General features: G+C 42.3%; 2 protein-coding genes across 3 annotated transcripts in view; both read left to right on the top strand.

Annotated features, from left to right (window-relative positions):
• LOC307023981 (chromodomain-helicase-DNA-binding protein 8-like) overlaps positions 1–18,371 on the top strand; it is a 39,019-nt gene extending 20,648 nt beyond the window's left edge. For both annotated transcript variants that reach the window (XM_079657719.1, XM_079657720.1), the window contains exons 8-10: positions 15,389–15,501; positions 15,590–15,669; positions 16,877–18,371. In XM_079657719.1, the coding sequence (XP_079513845.1) occupies positions 15,389–15,501; positions 15,590–15,660 (184 nt within the window). In that variant the 3' untranslated portion in view covers positions 15,661–15,669; positions 16,877–18,371. The remainder of the gene's footprint in view (positions 1–15,388; positions 15,502–15,589; positions 15,670–16,876) is intronic.
• adgra1a (adhesion G protein-coupled receptor A1a) overlaps positions 1–26,837 on the top strand; it is a 99,319-nt gene that overhangs the window by 28,019 nt on the left and 44,463 nt on the right. The gene's annotated exons all lie outside the window — the stretch shown is intronic.

The following is a 26,837-nucleotide window of genomic DNA, read 5'->3' as shown; positions in this document are numbered from 1 at the left end:
GTAACCAAAATATCCTTTAAAACTGGAGAGATAAAAAAAAAATGCATGTTAAGGTAAAATAAGATATGAATGAACAACACAAATCAAATAAGTTACATTAATTTGTTATTGGCTATGGTAGGTTATTGGTTATGTTCACTGCATGTGTGTTCTATGTTCACCTCTGCATGTGTGTTCAGTGCTGTGTGTCTGGCAAATAAAGTCAAGACCCCCTCAAAAGTTACGGTTTATTTCATTTTAAGGATGAGCACCAAGCAACATCTCCAGGTGCTCCTTTGAGAACCAGGGCAAAAAAGTTATGTGCACCCCTGCATATATCCCAATAGTAGATCACAGATAGCTTTAATCTTAAACTGGGTCAAGTTTTAGTCGAATTAGAACAAAAAATAGCAGGATGTTAATGGCTTTATTATGAAGTATCAGGACCACCTGTTAGATCCGCCTACTCCAGGGGTGCCCAACCTTTTTTGAACCGAGAGCTACTTGTAAAGTTGCCAGTCTGCCGAGATCTACCAGTCCAAATAAAGAGGCGTAGCCATTACCGACAGCCTACTACCAGGTAGGTCCCTTCTACTTGTATAAAACTGACCTTTGTAAAATTAATACTTCATAAAATACTGCAGATCCTTCATCTTACCTCTTTCTAATCTACACACATACAAGTATTTAACTGAAGTTACACAACAGTGTTGTTGATACAGAGTTGGAGTTTATTCACACGTCTCATACTACAGTGGGTAATGTTTTCAAAAAACATTGAACAGTGCTGCCACATATGACACAGGAAAAAAGAAAAGACTCTGAACCCTTCCTTTGCCATTATATACAAATAGTGTTGCTACAAAAGTATAAATTAGGCTTACTAATAAGACAACTCAGATCTGAAGCTACACAGGAATCTGCTGCCAAAGTGCAATAAAAAAGACAAAATTAGTAGAATCAAACCCTTTTTTTGTTGCATTTTAGTAGAGTATAAAAATAAATGCATTTAAAAAAGGATGCAAGCAACACTAGTTTCTTAACCTGAATTGATAATAGACTACAATCGATTTAGGTTTGCATTCTTATACCATTTTGTACAATAATTATAATGAATAAGTTCAAACAAACTAAAACTTACAGCTGATTAATAACGGTATCTGCCTTGAGTTTTTATTATATCAAAAACCTGTTGAAATGCTACTGTTATTTTTACTGTCCCCCAAAAGCGAGTCGGCAGCCTCCCGGAATGCTTCTTTCACAACTTCGCCGTCTTTGAAAGACTTCATGTGTTTCGCAAGAACGTGACTGAGACGATAAGATGCTATGGTAGCAGCCTTGCTCTTGTTGTTGGGCCTGGTGAAAATGGACTGCTGTGCATTTAGCTGTCCTTTCAGGTCCCTCCCCTTTTGGGAGCGTAGGGCAGAATTAGGAGGGAATTCCGTCTCGTAGCGTTTGTGCACTGTTTTGAAATGCCGCTCCTAAATTACCCTTCTTCGATAAAGCCACGCTCGCATTGCAGATCAGACAGATGGACTTTTAATTGGAATAGATACAAAAATAATCATCCTCCCACTCGGAGTGAAAATGATATATTTTTGGGATTTTTTGCTTCTGCCATAATTGCGGTCTTGCGTGTGTGCGGACTGTCACTCCTGTTGACACGGACAACGTCAGCGAAATAGTGCCCACTGCCCACCAGCCACGCCCCGACACATGGGATCACGCCGGCCAATCACAAAGCTTTGATGCGTTCAAGTGCATTATTCTGGCACAGGAAGATTATGTTATAGGACATTAACTATAAAACTGAATATTGTTGTTCTATTTTTAGACACATCTCGCGATCGATCGGTCTGGTCTACTCCATTAGACGCCCCTAGCGGTCTCCCAGATCTGGTGGATATCTGACCAGTATTTATGTATCCTAAATGTTCTTTGGGTTTTATCCACAAATGCAACACAAATAAGAACTGTAAGTTATTATTTAATAATCAAACCATTATTATTGAAATGTAAGTATATTTCACACATTTTAATATTGTTATAGAGCAGGGGTGCCCAATACTTTGATCGCGATCGACAGGTCGATCGCAAAGGTAGTGTGGATCGATCGCATGGCATTGAAAAAAGAAAAATTAGAAAAAATATATATATTATTTTTTTAAAGTTAGCCTATCATCCGTCCTTACTATGGCATTTGCCACTTGATTGACATACAGGTAAGCCGTTTAGTCCACTAGCACCCCCCGCGTATATTTGTTTATGAACCTCATATTTGTGACGAGACGTGCATGAGCGGGACTCTCCTCTATTTAGGGCAAACGTTAAACTTTTAATACAAAAGTTGCCGACTTCTCATGCACGATTACATCACTTCCGCCGCCTAAAACCCATGAGGTATACGATCTAGCACTACACACACACAGGGCTGTATCCAGGATTTCCTAAATACCGAGGTCCAAACATGCTAGTTTGGTTCGGGATTTTTGGGATTTCCATGATCTAGTTAGGTGCTTTTTAAGTCCTGTGGGGGGTCACAAATTGGATAATATATTGATTTCAAACCATGTCAGTGGGCTGACAATGTCAGCATAAATTATTTTTGAAAGTGTTCATTGTTACTATTAATGATCTGGACATGCAGAAGGGGCTAAAATGATCACAACACATTGTCAACATTGATTTTGTCCTATTGTCTATATTGTAAATGAAGACTATTGTTATAGATAAGATAGATAGATGGATGGGGTTATTAAGGCCCGGGCCCCACGAGGACCCATACGGCTAAACGCATAGGATTAACGCAAACTCAATCGCAAAAAAGCTTCCGTCCACACGCAATATTCACCGGATAGTGTCTGTCCACACGAGACAGCTCCGTTTAGCTCCAACTGCTGGAGAAGCTGCAGTACATATGCAGGAGCCTGTACGTGGCGCTGTAACTTCCTCCACAAAAGCAGCAAAGAAGCATGGTTGTCATGGTTGCCCTTCTGTTTATTCTCCGAGGTGGGGGCCGAGGGAACCGGCCAGAGTTTTTCGCCAGTCAATGTGTATTAAAGTTTTAATCTTCCGGACAAAATTATAAAAGTGCCAGTCAAAGGTCTTCTTTGCTATTTATTGAGCTTTAAAACAAATGAATAACGACTCTATATAATATAATGTAACGTTCACAGATGGAGTCGGAAACAGGCTTCTAGTTATTAGGCTTTAATAACTCTTATTTTCATAGGATGATCACAGGTACAGGTATAGCTTGCAGGTTCAACCTCACACACTCTCACTCTAACTCCCACACATACTTATATATATATCCCTGTCTACGTCACAACTTCCCGCCCTCCCCCGTCTGCTCCCCCAACCACAGGCCCGCACCTCAACCAGTATCACGGTACAGCTCTATGATTGGCAGAGAGACGGGGGATATCTGAGTGACACCCTCAGCCTCCTATCAGGGTCGCTACACTACCCCCCCACTACAAAGTTCCTCGCCCACGAGGAACAAACAAAACTCAACACAAACACCACAACAACGCACTGAACTTGACTAGGAAGGTCTGGGTGGACTACCATCCCTTCCAGTGAGAACAGGGCGCATTCTTGCCCTCTACCATAAACAAGGGGTCCCACTAAAAATGTTACTACCAAACAAAGTCTCTGTGGAGCCCAACTTTTCTCCCCTTTGGTGGCAGCTGCACCCTGTAGACCACTACCCCCACCCTCTCCAGTACTCTGCAGGGACCAACACACTGGCTGTCCAGTTTTGGGCACCGGCCTTTCTTCCGTTGTGGGCTGTAGACCCAGACCAGCTCCCCGGCCCGGAAATGCTGCCCTCTTGTCATAGTTCCGCTTCTGTCCACCTCGTCCAGTCTCAGCTCCATCTCCTTCAGTTCGCCTCCGCGTCTGAACCTCACAGAGTCCCGGGTCTGCTCCGCCTCTGCCTTCCTCGAGGCCTCTCTCTGTTTGGCGTTCTGCTCAATTGTACTCCTCTCCGCTATAGCTACGCTTGCCTGCTTATGGGCCTCATCCAGCAGAGATTTACCGGTATCCAACTCTGCATCTGTCCTTTTCAGGTCTTCTAAAGCTTTCGAAGTCTCCAGTTGGAATTGTTCTAGCTTATTCTGGAGCTCGTTGTAACCTTGCTGCAGCGCCTTAGCATCTCTACCCATCTCGCTGATCCTCTCCTGGTACTTGATGCAGTCCCTCTGCAGCTGCCGGACTTCCAACTGCTTCTCCCTCAGCAGCTCTTCCAGCCGCCGCGCTCTGCTCTGGCTGCCTTCCCTGACCCTCTGAGCGGACCTCAGCTGCTGCTCCAGCTCCCTCTGCTTACCAGACTCTGCTTCTGCGCTCTCTCTCTGTGCTTGCCTCATGTCCTCCTCCAGCCTGGCGGCCCGGTCGCACTCGCTCTGCGCCTCGGCCCGCTTCTCGGTCCGTTCCCTCGCCAACCGCTGAACCTCCCGCTGCAGCTCGGTCAAATGCTCCCGGTTGTCCGCCGCCTCCTGCTGGTAGTCTGCGATGCTGCCGTTGAGCTGGGCCAGCTGGTTCATCAGACGCTCCTCCAGGTGGTCCTTCTCGGCTTCCAGGCTCCTGAGCAGCTCTTTGCGCCTCCCTCTTGGCACCCTCCTCCACCAGGCTCCTTTCTCTCTCTTTGCCCTCTTGGAGGCACTTCTCCAGAGAGGCCACAAGGCTCTCCTTCTCTTTACTATGTGGTTAACATATGTATCATGTCAACCACAACACAGATAAATACTGATAGAAATGTGTGTGTAGTTGTTGACACATTGCTGACAGAGGGAACTACATTTGAATACAGATTTAAGAAATATCAGTTTTTGAGCATGTAATAAGCATGTTTTTTCTTGACTATATTACAACTATATTATAATAAAATAATATAGTATTTATATTATTGAAATGATTATTATTATTAGTAGAAGTAGTTTATTTGCATTAATTATATTTTAATCTTTTTGAGGCTAGTATTTGGCAGAAAATGCAGACGTATTTACCTGTAAACGCACACTGAACATGCACATTTACTATTTACCTCACTGCTTAAAAAAGTAACTGTGTTGATAATAACAATAAACAGGAATTATATTTGCAAAGTACTTCGAAAAATGTTTTCACTCCTGTCGGTTGGGGGGGGGGGGCCTCATCTCACAATGTCGCTTGGGGCAAGGGACGGCCCTGGAGACACACACACTTTTTGTCTAACACGCTAACACAGTTCTGTGTACTGTTATGCTGTTATGTTCAGTCATCGTTCTTATGTTGACCATGAATACATTTCATGTACGTATTTCTTCTTTCATAGCAATTTTCCTTCATACTTTCTTGCCGTGAAATATTTCTTAAATTCTATTCAAAGTGGTCTTAAAAAGGTCTTAAAAAGTCTTACATTTGAGTTGGTGAAACCTGCAGGAACCCTGATTAGAGGACAGATATACAGGTTATTAAAGGCACAAGCTATGGGGACACTTGATTCTCAAACTGCTGCTAGATTAGTTAAATAGTATTAAAAAAAAAAGAAAAGGTAACTGCACTCTTTATTTTTGGCAAAACTGGAGTTGAAATGAGGTCTCTAACCACAGCATTTCCCTGGAATAGAGGCTGAATGACTGCTCGACTCACTAACACTTTGTCAGTGACGGCCCGTCCAAACGGCGGCATGCGTTGAAACTTCAACACTTCTGCCCATTCACTTTGAATGGGGTGACGTCACGCTTCGCCAAACTGCATTGTGGGAGCGTCGCTACGCGTTGCTCGCGTTACTCGCTGCAAAAGTTGAGAAATGTTCAACTTTTGAAGCTTTGACGGAAGCGTCAGCCAGTCAAATCATATGCCAGTACAAGCTCTAGCCAATCAAACCGCGTGCCCTTGTGTCCGGGGCGGGAGATTCATGTGATTGGTTGTTGGTCGAGTTTCAGACACGCCCACCTACAAGCTTGGATACAACCTGGATACAAAATCCACAATCACTTACAAATTAAATTACAATTTCAAGAATCTGCAAATGAGGTGGTCTGTCCTCATGAGCAATGTAAACAACATTGTATCATTTAGATACCGAAAGTACAATATATTGAACACTGTGCTGCTGTCATTTCCCCCTAATGATAACCTGAGAGGGTGAATTATAACTCACAATGAAAATTGTTCAGGAAAGTGGGTATAGAGTAGACATGTAGAACTAGATAAGCTTATGATAAGCCAGCCTTGTCTACTTATTAAGGAAAAGTGGGAGGTTCTTTTTAATGAACATTAGCTTCTCTGCTTTATCAGCCATAAGTCTGTTCCTCTTCTCATCAAGCACATGAGAGGCAGCGCTGAACAGTCTCTCGCTGTCAGTGCTTGTGATTTGATCTTACTCCGCATATTTGTCCGGGTGTTTTGATTTCAAGTGGTGGAGTAATCCCGAAGTGGTGAAAGTCTTTGCAGTTACACCCCCTCGAGAAATGTCAGCTGAACACGTTTTACAAATCGCAATCCGCGCCTCTTTCTCTGATATTTTTAAATATCTCCAAGCGGCAGACATGTTGGCTGTGAGCCAGCCACGAGCATGGTCGCGCGCTGTACTTGTCGCCGCGTTTTGATTACGTCATCACAACAACACGTTAGCTTACCAACGTAACCCTGTTCTCTGACATTCGGTGATATTTTTTCGGTGCTAGAAGTCTTTCGGCCAAAAGCCGAAAGGGCCTTTTTAACAATTTTCGGCCGATAATTTTCGGCGGCCGAATATTCGGTGCATCCCTCATGAGAAGTATAGAATGAAATGTTTTGGTGCTCAACCAAGCCTATGAACTGGAAGTCAGGATATTTCAGCGTTTACTGCTTTCACTTTAATGATATGACAATCACTGTATGGATTGTAAAACAAGTTCATATAGACTTTCATGGTACTTTTTACCATTAATTGTTACAGGGGGGGTGCATTGTTATTGTTACAGGGGGTGCATAAGGGTGCATTGCACCCTCAGTTGAGTCGTTATGCACCCTCATTTGAAAAATGAAAAAAAAAAAAAATGAAAAAAAGAAATAATTAAATATATAATAATAATAGTAGTAGTAATAATAATAATAATAATAATAATAAGAATATAGTTGAAATAAAATAAATTGTAATTGTGGTTGAATAACATTGTCTGCTGCATTTATTTGGTCAATTTAAACGGTAAGTAACGTTATTATGTCAGGTGCGCGTGACCTGTGCCGCTGCGTGTTCATCATCTGCAAGGTGCTTACACAGCAGTCAATGATGGACATCAGAAAATGGTTAAAACAACCAGCCCTTATCGCCAGCAGTAACACTGCATCTACTGCAGGTAATAACAGTTCAGATCATAGGGACATTACGTTACCCGTGGCCACTGTCGTGGACACTAACGTCCTGCCGCCCGACTCGCTGGCTTTGCCTGCCTCGCCACGGAGGCGGAGCAGCCGCAGCGGTCTTTGTTGCCCCAAACACTGCCACCCCTCGGCGGCCCGCAAGTGCCAGAGGACCTGGGCAAAACAGAGCCTGCCCAGGTATATTTAAAAAAGTACCCAACTCGCCTGTACAGTTGGGCAAGGCACTCATTTTGCAGCTCACGGTTTCAAAACAGAGATTGGCTGGAATATTCTTGTGAAAAAGATGCCATCTTCTGCTATGAATGTATACATTTCGGTTCAAGTAAGTCAGATGCCTTCACCACAACTGGCTACAACAACTGGCACCATGCTCTTGTACGTGATAAGGGACTGGGAAGGCATGAATCAAGCAAAGAGCACATAGATCCATAGATCTCTTCATTTTGCTCTCAAAGTGAACCAGATTGATGCTTTTAACTTCAATATTTAAAAAAATCTTCCCGGGGGAGCATGCCCCCGGACCCCCCTAGAGGAGGTTAGGACCCTCCTAGAGGAGGTGAGGACCCCCCTAGAGGGTGTTAGATCCACTCCCCACTTATAAAAATAGCACTTTACCACTGCACCCTCTCTAATCTCGGATGCACCCTGAGTCATTTTGTTCTAGAAACGGGCCTGCATTGTTATAACTTAAGTGATCCTCAGATTTTTCCACAAGCGCCATCACAAATCCAATTATTTTAGTAATTTTAGTAGTGTGGACTGTGGACCAAATACATCCAAAACTAATACTGACATTTCTGTCAGCCTCTGCTGTAGCAATGCTAGTTTACTAACATGCTTAACTAAGATGGTCAATTAGGTAAACATTGTACCTGCTATTGACATTGTCACTATAGCCGCTTTCAAACCGCAGGACTTGCCGTACTTTAGTGCCGGCACTAAAGTACCACGACACTGAATCCGCCAGGGGGCTAGTGCCAATCGCATTCACGCCGCAGTACTTTCCCTGAGGCAAGATTACGCTGACGTCACTTCGTCTTCTTCTTCTCTGGGTTTACTGGCAGGCCGCAAAACCCCTCCCCCAACTACAAGGGGGAGGGGTTATAAAGCCCGCCCGCTGTACATGATATATATATCTATTTATATAATAGGTAGGCTCAGCAGACAGACAAAGAGTGCAAAGATAAAGTGTCACATGATTATCTACTAAATAGTGAATTCAGCATCAACTTCACCAAGATGAAGTTCATATCTTCCTAAGATACGTGTTACTTTATGTCCCTACTAGAATCCGAGCTCAAATGACACAAACCAACAAAATGTCCAAGCAAAGAATCATGTGCACCATGAGGCTGGGTTATAAGGGTAATTTACAAATAAAATACCCCATTATAACAATGGACTTTATCTTTATGTATTTATTATATATTACCCCCTCAGGCTGATTTTGGAAAAGGACATTAACCGTTGTTTGGTGTTTTTCCCTTATTTATCTAAAACAAATGACATGATAAATTACTTGTGTTTATGTGTGTAAGACTTGTGTTTCTGCCCCTGCCATTGCTGCACAAGGTTGCAACATTGTAGATAAATTCAACCACCGACACCTGTCTGCTCTCACATTCTTCTATTCTGCAAATTTGGGGTGGGACACAATAAATAAAGCTTCGCCAGTTTGTTTGTTTTATTGCACAGTCAAGACATAACAATAACGGCATCACGCCGCTGAAGTAGCTTTTGCGAATATCGCTCAAAACATTTGGAGTTGGGAACTGCTTTCTGTAGAAGCTGCTGCATCCCGTCCTCAGAGTAAATTGCCAGAAGCGCCGACACTTCCTCATCATTCCACCGCTCCGGTGTTGTAGTACGTGTGGTCATAACTGCTTTAAAGTACAAAAAAACTACTCGCTCAGGTGTGGATGTGGTTTTGTAGCGAGGAAAAAAATGGCTGCCTAACAAAAAAAAATCAGAGTCTAACGGGGCGTGGTTTGCAATTCGCCCAGCCAATAGAAATAGAATAGAAATTGGCACTCTTTTATCACCCACCTCTCTGGCAGGGACTGAAATTGGCCAAAAGAGTTCTCGGCACTGAGTAGTCCCGGCGGTGTGAACGCAACATTATTGGTACTAACGGAACTAAAGAACCAAAGTACCAGGGAAAGTCCTGCAGTGTGAATGCGGTTTATGAGCATGTTAGGAGGGCTGGGGCAGAACAAAAGAAGCCTAAATACTAAATCTTAGCTCGTGACACAGTTCGTTGTCGGTTATCTGAAGGAAGTGGAGCGTAGTGTGCACAGATCTCTGCTGCTGCATGTGCAAGCCTGTATTTTTTCATTTTATGGGATCTGCAAAGGATTTAATCAGTCATGCTCTGTCTAATAGATGGGTTGTTCAGTGGAGCGTGATGAGAGAGCATGCTGTCCCGGAAAGAGAGAGATGAGAGGGGGAAGACATGACAGTGCCTCTAAAATACAAGGCCTCGGAACACAAAGGAGAAGCGAGTTGACGCTGTCTTAAAGACGGAGCCAAGTTAGCTCTTGATTCCTGCCTCCACAGGAATGTTCAGCTTGAATTATGCACATGCAGGGCTGTGCTCCAGTGGGAGAGGAAGAAGGCCTAACTGTTGTTTGAAGACACGTTTTGCCTTTTAACACAGAGGGAAAGCTAGAGCTGTCCAGGAGAAGCACATCACTTACTTTACATGAATCACTTTCTCTAACCCTCCCACACACTGCTGCCTCCACAGACAAGTCATCGGATAAATGATAGCAAGGCAGCGCACTGATTCACGTTTCAGCCGATGTGTTTACTGAGACTCTCATGGATTTGTTTATTGACTTGAGAGAGACATTTGTAAATTAATATCATGTTATGTCCCCCCAATATGAATTGACAACCAAAGATGTCACCACATTTGTAGCACAGTTGAAAAACTTTTGCTTGGGACAGTGGCTTTGTGTTCATGTCACTATGTCACATAATAGTAACCAAGCACAGTTACAATACAAGTTTTCAATTGAAAATATTGGTTAAATTATGTTTTATTATTTTGTCACAGCAGCAGTGTTGTCAAACATTACAAAAGTAAAACATATTTAACAGATAGAGTAAGATACAAATATAATAAATACAAAAAACTTAACATCAGCAAGTATAAATAATACAAATAAAAATGCACAATAGAAAGGACTTACATTATATCACTTAGAGTATTTAAATAATACACCATATACAAATATTGAATAGTCTCCATCATAAACAGTTTGTAAACTGCACTCGCTGGGATTAAAGAGATGTTTCACACACACAGTAGTGTTTCCGTTATATGTTTATATTAGTTAATGGATGACAGTTGAGTTCTATGTCAGGTCAGAATGAGCTACTGTACATCATTATGCCTGCTTGGCATTTGTAGAAGCCCAGTTTCAGTTTTTGGCCCTTCAGGGCATTTGTTCACCACTCACAATAGGAAGGGGGTGGACATTGTTGCAGTAACCCTGAAGAAAATATTGCTGCTTGCAAGTGATAGTGGGCTAGAGTGGTAAAGAAAACCGAGCACCCAACTTTAAAGAGGACGTTTGATGCTTTTTGGGGCTTTAGGTTTTAGTGCATGTAAATATGGTTTGCAAAGGCTTAAATCCCTATTTCCCCTCTAGAGGGAGTCTCCTTTGTTTACTTCCCTAACATAGTGACATCACTAGGTAACACTCACGCTTCTATTGGCTTGCGCTCCAACACAGTACGTGATAGGCTAAGGGGCGGGACGTCACTAAGCGGTCAGAGCTCTGGTTTCAGACAGAGGATGAAAAGAGGTGCTGCAGCACAGGCAGTATGAGAACAATAAAGAGCTTTTTGAACATCATGAAGACATGTCACAGTAGAGACACTAAATACTGATATGAACCTGAACATGAGCAGGAGAGGACTCTTTAAAGTTTGGTCACAATAATATATCAATGTTATTTTATAGCGTGGTAGGTTGAATACAGCGTCAGACAGCAGCTTAACATACTGTTTATCCAGTGTTATAGGAAATCTTTTCAATCCATGTTAAAGCTATAAAGCCAATCATTCCCAGAACACATTTTTCAAGAGTCAATGTGTGTTTTTTTGGTTTTCTGTTTGGCATATCATTGGACTTAAAGAAACTATTGGAGAAATTACATTGTCTCGGGATTGGGAGTTCAACAATAAATAATCTGTTTGTGATAAATATTGAAAGTAGTCCTTTGTTGCAGCACTATATTATGAGAGGACTGGCTTTTATAATGTCTCAACTTAATTCATTATGCGGTTTGGTTTTCATACAAAAGCTGATCCAATAAAATACAGCTTCCTGAACAAGGTCTGATATTTGCATTTAGTTAATTTAATTTCATGTTTCAGGAGACACTGTAATCCCTCTCACCATGGTTTACATGTTTAATGATGTGCACCAAGTTATTTTAAGACAGTGATGTCAGTGCAGTTAGGCAACACTACTGATACATTAAGCAGTAGTACAATGACTTCCCGCCCAAATCTGGCAAGCTGAGAGACTTTGCTTTAATAATGAAATCAATATAAATATATAAAATCGTACATTTACATTCCACTGCAGCAGGGTTTTACGGTCACATTCACTCAGTATATGTTGCTAGATCCTGGTACGTCAGGACACTCATACTGAACGAGCGTGAATGATTGTCCAAAGCTTTGGAAACATGCAGCTCAGCCCGACCTCCAGCAGCAAGTCTGCAGGCTCCAGAGTCATTCTGACGAGCACCATTGAGCTGGCTGTTAGCAAGGAGGGTAGCATTTGCATAAAGGAATCATGCTTATTTCACAAACACTCTTTGCTTCACTTTGCATATAACAGCATGTTGGCATCAGCATTATCAGCTATACTGCTATTTATTCATGTGTGTGTGCTAAACTCTAGCTATAATCGGGAACATGTTAGCCTAGCTTAGCACAAAGGGTGAAACAGTCTGGTAAAAATACACCTAACACCTCTGACACTCACTGATGAACACATGGCTTCATGTACAGCAGAAATTCTAAAACAGTTAGGTGCTCTAACACTCTCTTGGTAAACAACAGCTTGTTAAAGTAACCACATGCATCTTCTTGTGCTGCTTTCATATCATGTATAATGGATGGTAAAGATACAAAGATTTATGTTTGTAAATAGTTTTTCTATATCAATCATCTTTAGTGTTCATTAGAGACAGATTTTATGTGATCATACTTGTTTGATTTCAGGCCTTTATGTTTTTTTATGGGCGGTATCCCGTAATCGTCACCAACATTGATTTTGCAATACCATTGTCACAGTGATGGACACACACACATTTTGTTTTGAGCACCCAAACAAGGGCGAAAAATGTTTCACCCACAAATGTTAATACTGTCTATGTGAATCTGCACTCTACTGTCCACCTTTACCTGTGTGATAAACTTATTAAACAACAGTGAAAATGCAAAAAAGCCTTTTGCTAAGCAAAACAGTCGGTCACAACTCAAACAACAGCATGGCTGTTAACTTTAATCGAAACACATGACATTCATAACATTCCTCAAATAACACATGCAGGCCTATACCATTTTTTAAAATTGTTTTCTGGGGCTAAAATACACGTTCATTTAACTTTTTTTTCTTTCCTAATATATGCTCCCTTTCATTGCCAATCGAGTGATAATGTGAATACTGGCCAACTTGAGGAGGAGGGGCAGCAGGAGCAACAGCGTGCAGAGCGAAGTTTTTGCGACTATTGAAAACTTAGTGTTGTGCATGCGTAACATACAATATAATATATAATAATAATAATAATCTTAATCGCTGGATTCTATCAAAGTACTTCATGGGTCCAAAGAAAACCATCGCTGCGGAGGAGGTCGAGGACATTACAAAGAAACCAGCTCGAGATACACTTTTTGTTATATTCCATGGAATGCTCTTAACATCCCGATAGCAATGAATATCTTAAGTGCTTTGACAAAAAATCCATAAAAAAATGTCATCTGTGGAACCCGTAATACTGTAAAAACTACAACCAATCCGTTTAACGGATTGGATTGCCGCCCTGTCTGTCAGCCTTCCATCTCGTGCACGCACAAATGTATCTCGTGCCCTCATTGGGCGTGCCGTCATTGGGCGTGCATTGCAGCAGTACTTCAATGACTCGCCAGCAACAGGCGGCCACTTTCACCATGGCAGAGTTAGGTTCAACATCGTCTACTGGTCGCAAAAGAAAACATTTAACGGAGCAAATTAAGAACAAAAAGAAAGTGGAAACTAGGAGAAGTCAAACCAGAGTCAATATCGGAGTTGCTTTGGCTGTGTAGTATTGCTAACCTAGATGTGTTTAGCTTTGCCTGATATGTAACGTTACTGTAGCCTGCTCTCGCGGAGGAGGTGCTCTGTAAGGAAGTCTGAATGAAGGGGCGGATTCTTTTTGGCTGTGTACTTTCAAATTTTAGTGCACTCGAGCCGGTTTCTGAAACTTACCCACCTTTAAGGATCTGCGGATCCAGAATGCTGAGAAGGACAAGAGGATAACTTACCTGGAGAGAAGAGTGGAGGACCTTGAGCAATATACCAGGATGAACAATGTTATCGTTACCGGGCATAAAACCCCGGTCATACGCTTGTGTTGTGACTGTTAACAACTGGGGTGAGCCTGGGGAGCTTGATGTCAGCTCCACGGAGCAACAGGTGGCTGCTTTCTGAGTCCAAGGGGATTGAACTGGGCTGTGAGAACATTGAGACATGCCACCCCCTGCCAAGGAGTAACGCTGTCAACAAACCGGCTATTCTTATCAGGTTTGTGAACAGGAAACACAAAACGGCCTTACTCAAACAAGGAAGGAAGCTGAAAGGATCAGGTGCCTCATTTATAAAGGGATATACGCTCCAAAAATGGCGTACGCCAGTTTCTACACAATGTTTGCGATTTTAAAAATACTAACTTGACGGGAAAACGTGCGGTCCTCCACGCAAACTCTAACCCATGCGTACGCACTAAGCACAAAAACGGGAGAGACGAGAAACTGCGACACCGTTGGCAGAAGGAAGAATGGAGAGAAATATGTGGAAATAATACCATAAATAAAATGTTACCTCTCATTTATCATATATGAAGAATTCATTTTTCAAACATTGATCAAAGCCAATCTTAAAATGATTAAACAAACACCTGTTTGCGACTCCTCAGTGCACACAAAAACATAACTTGGAGAAATAAATAAATACGCGTATGTTATTTAAAACCACCTCAAATATGTTGTGTTAATGTTATGAAATGTTTTCTCATAAATGATGCGGTAAGCAGGAGGACAGAATTACGTCTAAACTGACGCCGTTTTGCATTTCTATAGGTTGTATGAGCATGGTTTTATATCCTACAATGTTTAATCATGTTTTATGCCGTTTGCTAAGACTTGATAAGTCGCTCATAAAACACAGGAGGTATGGAAACTAAGAGCACCATATGTGGTCAATTGACCTTTCGCAAAGCCACGCCCCTTAATGCCCGTTGTCCAATCATATTCGATCACGTGCGACAAGCTCAACGTTCAAATTCATTGCGAAAATGGTGAAGCGTTGTGCTTATGGTCTTTGCAAATCGGATAGCAGATATCCCATAAGCTTAGAGGGGGGGGGGGGTGATATTTTACCCGTTTCCTAAACCCAAAACCCGAGAGGAGAGATGCCGCCAGTGGATAAAGAAATGCGGCAGGCCCCATGCCCAGCTGAATATGGCGAATATCAACAAACAAAAATACGTTTGCTCCAAGGTAAATACGTGCTAACGTAGCTAGCTAGCTAGCAAAGATTACATTCACAAATTCACTAACTAATTTAATTAACTAATTTCACTAACTAACGTTAGCTAAAGTCACACGACTACAGCTGTAAGCTGTGTGCTTCTAGGTCGTTTTGACCATGTATATCACTTGATGCATAATAATGTCTGAACAGCTGAGCTCCGTTATTAGTCTACCTGTGGTCAAAGTACAAACAAGAAAGCCAACAGGCAATCATTCATTTATATTTTTGCTTTAATCTTTGTAGCATTTTGTTAATGGAAAGCCTACTGCTGACTTCCCTAATCCTGCTGCACAAGTGGGCACCCCGACCCCCACAAAGGAACAACAAGGTGGATGCAGAAAGCCACCAAGGAAATGGTAGTTAACTTTAGACAAACTACAACATTTAATGCCTCTTGTGATTGTATTGTTTTATTCCAAAATAACACAAATTATGGTTGTACAGACTCATCAAAACGTTGCAAGAGGCATCCACCTCCAGCACCATTGAAACCCCGGAAGAGACTCTGTGTGTGATTTTCAATGGTGAGTAATGAACCATAGCTTTTTTTCCACATTTCAAGTTCAAGTTTCAAGTTGTTATATACATATATACAATACAGAGTGAATGAGATTCAAGAGGTTTATTTGTCACATACATACCAACTAAATTCCAAACAAAATGACAAAGCAAGTCATTGTAACAAAACAAGTAGCCGAGAACTGTACTGTATAGTTAAGGTGCAAATAGGTATGAATGTAGTGCAAATCTCTTTAATAATAGATGCATATAAAGTGTCTAAAGTGAGTGATAAGGTGAGTGTTTGTTTAAAGTGAGTGTGTACATGTGGATGTGTGTGCAGTGAGTGTAGATGATGGGTTATTACATAGTGTCATTTACATTTTACGCTGGATTGTAAAAATCTAAGTAAAAAGCATCAAGCTTGCTCTTCATCTGCTCCCATTTTGCTACATTAAAGTATATTCTTTGTAGGTGGTAGTCTTCTGCACAGTGAACATAGAAATCACACCATGACATACCAGTGAGCCCGAGCTGCCCTGTTATCTGGTAGTGATAATCGTGACACTCTTTTAGCTTGTAGCTGCCATCTGCCTGCTTTAAGAGGTAAGCACACTCAGTGAAGCTTTCCTTGGATGGACACTTAATTTCTAAAAGCCCATAGCTTGGACTTTCACTCTCTCCTATTTCTAAGACCTTACGGTCAGGTGATGTACCGAGGTGTGGTGCCTGCGGATTCACAACAAAACCACATGGATACACTTGGTTTCCTGTTAGCTTTGTGTATTGTGTTGCTGCTATGGGCTCTAGTTCTGTACCCCTTTTCATGGCCTTGGTTTGTACTGATCCTTTATACTTGAGGTTTACAGCAAGTGTGTCATGGTCTGCTCTCCTGGAGCAGATTCTTTTAAAGGCGCTTGATGTTAAGCGATCAGATCTTGCATTAAACCACAGGTTGTTTGTGTTTTGTTGTCTGGTGTCACATTCTAGGGCTATAGATTTGGGTAGGGAAATGGTCACTCTGTTGTAACTACGCGTGCCATTTTCATCCAGGACTGTGCATAAACTTGTCGGTTGGGATGGTAGAGGAAAGCTGGGGAAGTCATCTGGTTGACAGACAGGCGGCGCTTCAGCATCAGCAGAAGGGGCTCCCTTGTTTAATAGGGGAAGCTGTAAAAAAGAAAAGGTGAGATCAAAATGCTATCATTAACATGTAAATATGTGTCTTTCCAGAGACTGTGGAGCCACCCCTCCTTTCTGAACAAGGTCAACTGGAAGGGGGACCAGATGAGCAGCAGTCCACAGAAAAAGAGAAGAAATTAGAATTAGAAAATGGTAACCTGAAAGAGATGCTGGCTTTAAAGGAAACAGAGGTAGAAAGGCTGAAAGCAGACATTGGCACACTTAGAAAAGGAACTCTCACACCCGAACTCCTCCAAAACAGTGCCATCCCCCAAATGTTTGAATATAGTACTGGGTTCACATATGAACGATTCAACCATCTGTGCACAATATTTGGCATTCCAAATGATCCATGTGCCACTCAAATAAATGTCCCCTTAAAATACCAGCGGAATGATTGGCAAGTTGTTGAGATGCCCCTGCGTAGCCAGCTGTTATTTGTTTTAATGAAACTACGCAACAATGAAGACTTGAAAAACCTTGCCTTTAGATTCAGCATAACCGTGCAAAGTGCAAGTAATCTTTTCAACTCCTGGATTCATTATATGTTCGACGTATTGGGTGCAATACCAATTTGGCCTCACAGAGATGTCATTATGGAAAATATGCCAGACACCTACAAAACGGATTATCCATCAACATTTGCAATATTGGATTGCACTGAACTAAAAATGGAACGGCCTACCTCACTGGTGTTGCAAAGTCAGAGCTATTCGAGTTACAAAAGCACAAACACTCTGAAATCGTTAGTTGCCTGTGACCCCCGTGGTGCTGTGATCTTCTCTTCTGCACTTTTCACAGGCTCTATGTCTGACAAGGAGATAGTCAGAGAGAGTGGTCTCATCCCACTACTGGAGAAACAGATAGAAATTGGCTATCTGCAAAAAGGTGATGGCCTAATGGCCGATAAGGGCTTTTTGATAGAGGACGATATCAAGTCTGTCGGACTGCAGTTAAACCTGCCACCCTTTGCGAGGTCTAAGAGGCAAATGCCATCTGGAGATGTGCTCACAACTAAGCGCATCGCAAAGCACCGTGTTCATGTTGAAAGGGCCATCGCTAAGATAAAGAAATTCAAAATGGTGTCAGACCGAATTCCCAATACTAGGTTGGGGAATATAAGTCAGATCTGTTATGTGGTGAGCGTGCTCTCAAACTTCCAGCCACACATTCTCAAACAGTGAGGGCACCGGACTCTATAAATCCTTGTATATCTTCCTGTACATTTTACTGTATATTTTAGAATGTATGTACATCAAAGTGACTAGTAACTGCAGGGTTCAGATAAATGTAATGGGTTAAAAAGTACAATATTTCCTTTGAAATATACTCAAGTAAAGTACAACATTGAATCTATTGAACAAAGCTACAGATAGATGTTATCAAATGTTTGGCTTGGTGACATTTGTGTTTAGTGGGACATGTTTAATATGACAGTCATTAATATGCTGTAAGTGTAATCCAGTTTTTTTTTAATAGTACTTCTATTCTGTATTTAATTTGTTTACTCCCAAAATGTAATAAAGTACTTCTATTCTGTATTCAACTAATTTCAAACTGTCTAATTTGCATCATCAATATAACCAATAGGGCATACAGACCCTCACACTTGTTTACACTGTTGATTTCTCTCATATTGTTAGATTCAAATGCCTATATTTATATATTTCTACTATTACCCTCTTACTAGTTATGCTGTAGTACTTTAATTACTTTTATTAATTTGTATATTTGTACCCAGTTTAACCACCTGTACATTGTATTTATATACAATGTACAGGTGGTTAAACTGGGTACAAAATATACAAATTAATAGTGTAGTGTTAATCAGATGTATGTGTACAGAGCTGTATTATATAGGGGGGGTCTTATCATATTCCATAATTATATACGTTTCTCACCTGGTGGCTTAGGCCACATCCCACAGCATATGTCCTGCCGCAAACTTCTACCTCAGGTGTGTCTTCTGCGGCAAGGTAGCTTATAGGCGCATCTGTCATCTCTTTCATGAGCTTGTATGTATTTGTTCTTAGTGTTTGCCTAGACACAGAAATAGCATTATTAGCAAGAGCATGACTGATGGTAAATATGGTAAGTATGGTAATATGCAGTACACACTACACAGAATGGAATAACTTACTTGTTGTGGGTATAGTTGGATGTTATAGGCTTCCGCTTACGGTTGACTTTGGCCTTGGCTACCACCACATTGAAAATAGCTTGGCCAGTTATTTTTTTCCCTCTGGCTTTGTGCCATTGTTGAGGTTGGCTTGTGGAGATCTGTTCTGTTTTTGGATGCCAAATGTCCAGTGTGTGCATCAAGCCCACAGTATGTGAACAGTAACCTGGCATACTGTAAATTATTTTTAAAAGATCAGCTTGGTGGCATGTTTATTTCATGTTTCACTCGATTCATTTATTGTACAGCTACACTTGCAAACATTAGCTAGCTTGATAGGATGATCAACATCGACGTTAACGTTAGCCCTAAAAAATAACTAGATGTACGATTTCAATAGCAATGACAACTCGATATTACAAAAGCAGAACATACCCAGCAGTACACGAACAAGCCTGGTCCACAATATTGTGCTCGTCGAATTTGACATACAACTCATGTGGTTTTTCACTCTTGCACTGCGACCTGTATGCAAGTGCCTCTATTGATGTTGTGCCTCCCTCTTTTCTAATGTTTATACTGTGGATATAACCCTCCATAGCGTATTGTAGCCCCTTTTGTCGGGACCTGGAGGATATTGCTACGTTATTGCTCCAAAATGAGTCTGTTAAGGCGACTCCGACGTTACGGAGACCCTCCATTATGGCTTTGTTTAACGCATCTGGCGCTCAGCTTCTCGGACTAGCAACAGTAACCAAGGGGGGGCGTGGCTTTGCGAAAGGTCAATTGTACAGCTAATATAACACAACACATTAGTTGTATTTCCTTTAACTGGTGGATATAGAGTTGCTGCAGTGGAGACGCTGCGCACAGCTGACCGACAGCTGGGTCACAAACCACCAAATACGAAAACATAATTCAGATCCAGTCGCCATGACTCCACTCCGGAGGGATTCCCCGATCATTTCTTAGAGTTTCTCATCAAGGGGGTGTCTCCTGTCGCCGGTACAAACACACTGCCTGAGGAAGGCTATGTGTATTTATTTTGTCATGAACCTTTTTCGGACCACTTATTTATTTATTTTGGTGACGATTCGACCTCCATGCTGCTACTCTGGTTCAAACTGCATCCACCAAACAATATGATTTATCTCGACCTCCCCAAAATAACCAAAATCTGACCAGGTGTGAGATGTCTTTTTTAGCTGTTCTGTCGTCATTTCCTGCTATCTTCTTCATAAAGTCAGTCAAAATGAATGGGCGTTTCTTTGACTATTTATAGGCAAAATATGAGCGTTACGCAAAAGCTGCACCGCATTTCGAGTCGATTGTGATTTATAAAGGGAAACCGGCGTAGGAAGTGCTGTACGCACTTTCCTTGCCGGTACGCAATGTTTAGTGAATCGGAAAATGTCGGAACATTTCGGTAGCTATTTTTTGGATTTCTACTACGTAAGCAACCTTCCCACGTGAATCCTACGCACGGCGTTCTAAATGAGGCCCCAGATGTCTACATCAACGAGCATCTGACCAAGTACAATGGCGACATAGCCAGAAAGGCTCGCTTCATGAAAAAACAGAAGAAAATTCAGAACTCCTGGACAACAAACTGCAAAATGAAAAAAATGAAAATAGACCCGGACAATAATTTCTCCTCTTCTATCATCAACCACTGCTGTTATTACACTGATCAACAGTACAACCAGAGCATATCATCAGAGGGCAAGATCTATTATTCACTTCAACAGCAGAAGCATGTTTGCAAACTTTAACCTCATCAAGGAATATTGAAATCAGTTTCAGCAAACATTTAGCATCATTGCCATATCTGAAACTTGGATCGTGGAGGACAAAGGCATAGACTTTGAGCTGGAGGGCTATGAACTCAGATACATAAATAGACAAAACAAGGGTAGAGGAGGAGTAGCCTTGTATGTGGACAATACTTTACAATTTAAGATGGTGAATTGTATGTCAACAGTGATTGATAATGTATTGGAATATATCACGATTGAAATCTGCAAAGAAAAAACGAAAAATGTAATCATCAGTTGTATATATAGAGCACCCGGCTCGAGTATTGAGATTTTCAAGGACTGGATGAAGGAAATATTCTCAAAAGTGATTAATAAAGCAGTTTTCATTTGTGGTGGCTTCAATATTGACCTTCAAAATCCAAATAATCACAGCATGACAGAAGAATTTATCAACACAATGTACAGTATGAGTTTATATCCAAATATTACTTGAACCAGCAGAATCACATCGCACTGTGCTACTCTCATAGACAATATATTCACAAATGACATAGAAAACAATACAGTAAGTGGACTCTTAATAAATGATATAAGTGACCACCTACCAGTATTTGCAGTTTATGACAGAAACTATAGTAATAACATGCCGGACAATGCTATTCAATACAGACGAGTTAGATCAGAGGAAACAATGGACGCTTTAAAAAATGCCTTACTGGCACAAAGATGCGATGATTTATAAAAAAAAAAATATATTGACAGTGCATATGATCAATTCCTGAGAATTTTTTTATCATTATATAATACATACTGCCCTATTGTCAAATAAACTAGAAAAATGAAATATGAAGAATGTCCATGGATCAGAAGAGGTTTACAAAATGCCTGTAAAAAGAAAGAAAATAAATTCATTGTATCGAGATTTCATGTGAAATAAAACAAGAGACCGAGATTAGATATAAAAAATATAAAAATAAATTAACAATTATAATAAGGACCTTCAAAAGGGAATACTATCGGAAAATACTAGACAAAAATAAAAACAACATTAAAGGAATATGGAGCATACTGAATAGTATTATAAAAAATGGGTCTAGAAAAAGGAGTTATCCCACATACTTCATTGACAAGGATAAGGAAGAGGAAAATATGGATGTTGTATCGAACAGTTTCAATGATTTCTTTGTAAATGTTGGACCTGAATTAGCAGGCAAAATCCCTGATGGAGGAACATCAGAAAAAAAAGCTGTAAAACGTAATCCTTTCTCGATGTTCCTCACAGCAGTGCATGAAACAAAATGTAAAAACAAAAAATCTACCGATTGTGATGACATTGACATGACTGTATTCAAAAGGTTATAGATGTTATTACAAAACCATGTAACTTATCATTCCAAACTGGTGCATTTCCTAACCTAATGAAAATAGCAAAAGTCATACCTTTGTTCAAAGCTGGGAACAAACATCACTTCACAAACTATAGACCTGTCTCACTTCTACCACAATTCTCAAAAATTATTGAAAAGCTTTTCAATAACAGACTGGACAATTTCATAGAAAAACACAAACTTCTCACCGAAAGTCAATACGGATTCAGATCCAATAGATCAATATCGATGGCTTTAATAGACTCACTTGAAGAAATGACTAGCTCAATTGACCAAAAGAAACATGCCATTGGAATATTCATTGACCTAAAAAAAGCATTTGACACAATTAATCATGACATATTAATACAAAAACTGGAATGTTATGGAATCAGGGGTGTAGTTTTGGAATGGGTAAGGATTTATTTAACCAACAGGCAACAGTTTGTGAAGCTGGGAGAGTGTTGTTCTTCATATTTGGACATTACATGCTGTGTCCCCCAGGGGTCAGTATTGGGGCCGAAACTATTTATTATGTATACTAATGAAATATGCAATGTATCGACAGTACTCAAGTTTATTTTGTTTGCTGATGACACTAATATATTTTGTTCTGGGGACAATGTACAGCTACTATTGGAAGAGATCACAGCTGAAATATGCAAACTAAAGTTATGGCTAAACAGTCATAAGTTATCATTAAACTTGAATAAAACAACATTAATCATATTTGGAAATAGCAACACACTAGCATCCATTAAGATAGATGGGATTTTCATTGAGAGAGTTAAAGAACATAAATTCCTTAGAATCACAATTGATGAGAAACTGAGCTGGAAACCACACATAAAACATATTCATTCCAAAGTCTCAAGAAGTATTGCAATATTAAACAAAAGCAAAACAGATTCTTGATCAAAATTCCCTCTACATTCTTTACTGTTCATTGGTGTTAACTTATTTAAGTTACTGTGCAGAGGTTATAAAACGTTGGGTTACGTATTGTAATCCTTGTTATATTAGCACAGGCGGAGCCCTCTACTGGACTCTATGGGTACTACCTTACCCTGCGAGCATTCTCCCACTGAGACTTCTATAGACATAGCCGGCCTTGGGCGGGCCTACCTGAATGCGCGTGCATCACACCGTATGAAAGGAGGCCTCGCCTCCTGACTATCATCCTACACCTCTCTTCAGCCAGCGGAATAGGACAGACAGCGCCCTGAGTAGAGGGCTCCGCCTGTGCTAATATAATAAGGGTTACAATACGTAACCCAACGTTATATCTCTCACAGGCTCCGCCCTCTACAGTGGGTGGAGCCCCGATGTAGACGCGCACTGTCGTCCAACAACAACATTCCAACCTACTGCCCCTACTACAGCAGCTGCTGCCCCACATTCTCGTTTAACCCGGTTGTGACCGAGGAGAAATCTGGGCTGACAGAGCACACCCTGCTGCGCTTACCTCGCAGAAAGTGTGCTAAAAAAACAGTGCAGAGGGACCCCCCCCCCCCGCCCATAGACGGATGGGGAGAGCCCCCTCGGCCCCGAATGGGCTTACTACACGCCTGCCTCCCTGAATCCCTGAGGATCGCAGGGAGAGCGCCAGTGCCCATGCCCCACACTCAGACACCGACCCCGTGCAGAGTGTGTGTGGAGTAAAGTGCGGAGGGCTGCTCTCCTCCTGCCGAGAGGCCCAGCGCGCCCCTTGCCCATCCCGGGACCCTCAGAGGGCCCGGGAAGGGCGAAGGCGCATCACGTCCGTGGAGGGGGTCAGATGCCAACTGACCCACAACCCCCCCCCCCCCCTACAAATCCTATGTTGCCCCAGCAAGCACAGACGAGGAGAAAGTGCCAGACATGTCCAAGAGACAAAACCATATGAAGGGGCCTGGCATCGACCAAGACGCTGTGCATATATCCTCCACACTCACACTGTTGAAAAGGCCATAGCCCTTGTAGAGTGTGCACGAGCCCCCGTTGGGGAGGCTCTCCCTGCCTGTCCGTAGGCATGTGCAATGCACTCGCAGAGCCAGCCTGCCAGGCGTTTCTTGGACAGAACTTTCCCGATCACCCTGCCCCCGAAGCACACGAACAGCTGTTCGGTGCGTCTAAGGGCAGCCTTGCGCTCCAGATAACATGCTAGCGCACGCACCGGGCAGAGGAGGTGCAGTTTAGCTTCCCTGTTCCCAACATGGGGGGAAGACTAAAACCCCCTAACTGAATAGCCCTCGACCTGAACACACTCCTTAGACTCTTGGGCACAAAGGAGGGGTCTGAGTGTCGCGCCGCTCCGGTCACCCCAAATCAGTAAACAGCCACGGTGCACCGACAGAGCGGTTAACTCGTTAACTCCGTTAAGGCAAGACGCAAAGCTGTCTTCCACGACAGTGCTTTTAGGGAGGAGAGCTCCAGAGGCTCAAATGGTTCTGAGACCAGAGCTTCGAGCACTAGGGGCAGGTCCCACTGCGGGGTGGAGGCGTGCACTACTGGGCGCAGCCTCCTGACCCCCTGTAAAAACCGCGACATCAATGGTTGACTAAAGGCTGACCTGCCGCCAATTCCCTCATGGCAGGACGAGATGGCTGCTGCATACACTTTTCACTGTTAAATGTGCAAGCCCTCTGTCCACCAGTAACTCCATGTCAGTAAAAATAGAGCCTAACTCACAAGATAGGGGCTCTATTCTCCGCTCCTCACACCATCGCTGGAATCCTAGCCACCTTGGCCTGTAACAGGCTGTGGTGGATCCAGGTCATCCGTCCCAGTGGAGATCCCCCCCTCCGGTTTCGGGGACCCCCAAAACCGGAGGTTGCCCTCCACTGAGGGAGGGATGGTCACCAGCCGCCGTTTGTGCCTCTTGGGATCCAAACGCAGGCTGGAGAACCACCTCTGCAGGCGGCGCATATGCAGTAACCCCAGCGGGACCACAATGTGAGCAGCCGCCATGAGACTCAAAGTCTGCATGACAGTTAAAGCTGTCGCAGCCTGTGAACCGCCCGGAGAAGGGACGCACTTCTGCTCTCTGACAGGGTGGCGCGTAGCGTGCCTGCATCAAGCACCACTCCCAACTACAACGCCTATTGGTGAGGTATGGGGGTGCTCTTTTTTCAATTGATCGCAAAGCCTAATTTGGTTAGGTGTGTGATCAATTGTGCTGTGCAAAACATTGCCTGTTCCCGGGACCCAGCCATGACTATGAGGTCGTCTAGTAAAAGAAAACTCTCCTGCCGTGGGCGCGCAGCGGTTGAAGCTCTGTGACCACACACTTTCTGAATGTGCATGGGGATAGGGAATAGCCGAACGGCAGCCTGTTGTACTCGTAGGCTATCCCCTGGAAAGCAAAACGCAGACACTTTCTGTGCTCTGGAGCAATTTCTACATGAAAGTACGCGTCTTTCAGGTCGATGGTGGTGAACCAATCGCCTGGCTGCACAAGCCTGAGTAACTGTTTCATAGTTAACATGCAGAATTTCCTGCAGGAAACGTGGCGATTCAGGACGCGGATATCTAGAAAAGGTCTGAATTCCCCAGTCTTCCTGAGAACCAGGAAGTACATGGAATAAAGATCATTTTCTCTGTTCTGAGGGTGCACAACAGACACAGCCTGTTTCTGCACCAGAGCCTGAATCTCTGCTGAGAGGAAAGACATCTCCTCCCGGGAGGACAGATTTACCTCTTGCATGCCCATAAAAAGAGGTGGGTGTGGGACACCCACAAGACAGTGGTCCATGTGATACAGTGGTAGAGTGTATAGACATGTGGTACAGTGGGACGCTGCAAAACTGGAGTGAATAGCCCTGTTTCAGCGTCCTGTCCCTCCACCTTGTTAGCACACAGCTGAGTTTCCATTCCCCAGAACATTGTGTTAATGGACAAGCCCTCAGCTGTGGGGCCGCAGCTATGAAGCTGTGATACCTTCTGGTGACCCGTTGTGCCGCAAAACTCCCGGCGAAGGGAAGATTTGCCCATGGAGGGTTGACACAGAAAGGGCCGATTATTTACTGAGGACCATGAACGCACCGCCGCACGCTCTTATGTGAGCGCACGCTCCACCCTAATGCTGTTCTCACCACTATGGTACAAAGCATTAATCGGAGTCTTTATAGGTGTAGTATGTTTTACTAAGGTCCCGGAACGCACCGCCCCGCGCTCTTGTGTGAGTGCGGGCTCCGCCATAATGCAGCCTTTACCACTACGGTAAACTGCATTGGAATCTTTGCTCTAGGCGTAGTGTGTTCTCTGACAGTAATACGCCGGCCATAATGTCCCTATACCCGCATAGTGCTCTCCTTTAGATAGCACTCCCTGCGGTTTATCCCTCTCATCTGCGCATATTCAAAAAGAGGTATAAAGACACAATTCTCACACGGTACAGGGATGAAACTGCTAAACCATAACTGTTTATATTCTTGTTTTGTATTCTATTTATGAATTTGTGTTTGTATGAATTTGTGTACATATGTATATATATATAAATATATAGACACCATTCTCCTAACTTGCCTGTATATATTATATGAATGATTATATAAATTATTCAAGGTTAAAGTATACATTGATATTGTATGTAAACATATATTAAGATGTAAAAAAAAAAAAAAAAAGGGAGAAGGGATTGGATTAAATAAGTGTAAACTTCTTCCGACCCCTTTTCGGAACGTTTAATTAGCTAAAGCTTTGTTGTTTATTGATATCAGACAATGATACTACAGATTATTCAATTATTAATTAAATATTTCGTTTTGTTATTGCATTCATTTGTATAG

The sequence above is a fragment of the Notothenia rossii genome (genome assembly GCF_949606895.1).
Source record: "Notothenia rossii genome assembly, chromosome: 11".
NCBI classification, from domain to species: Eukaryota; Metazoa; Chordata; class Actinopteri; order Perciformes; family Nototheniidae; genus Notothenia; species Notothenia rossii.
This window is presented reverse-complemented; position numbering and strand designations above follow the sequence as displayed.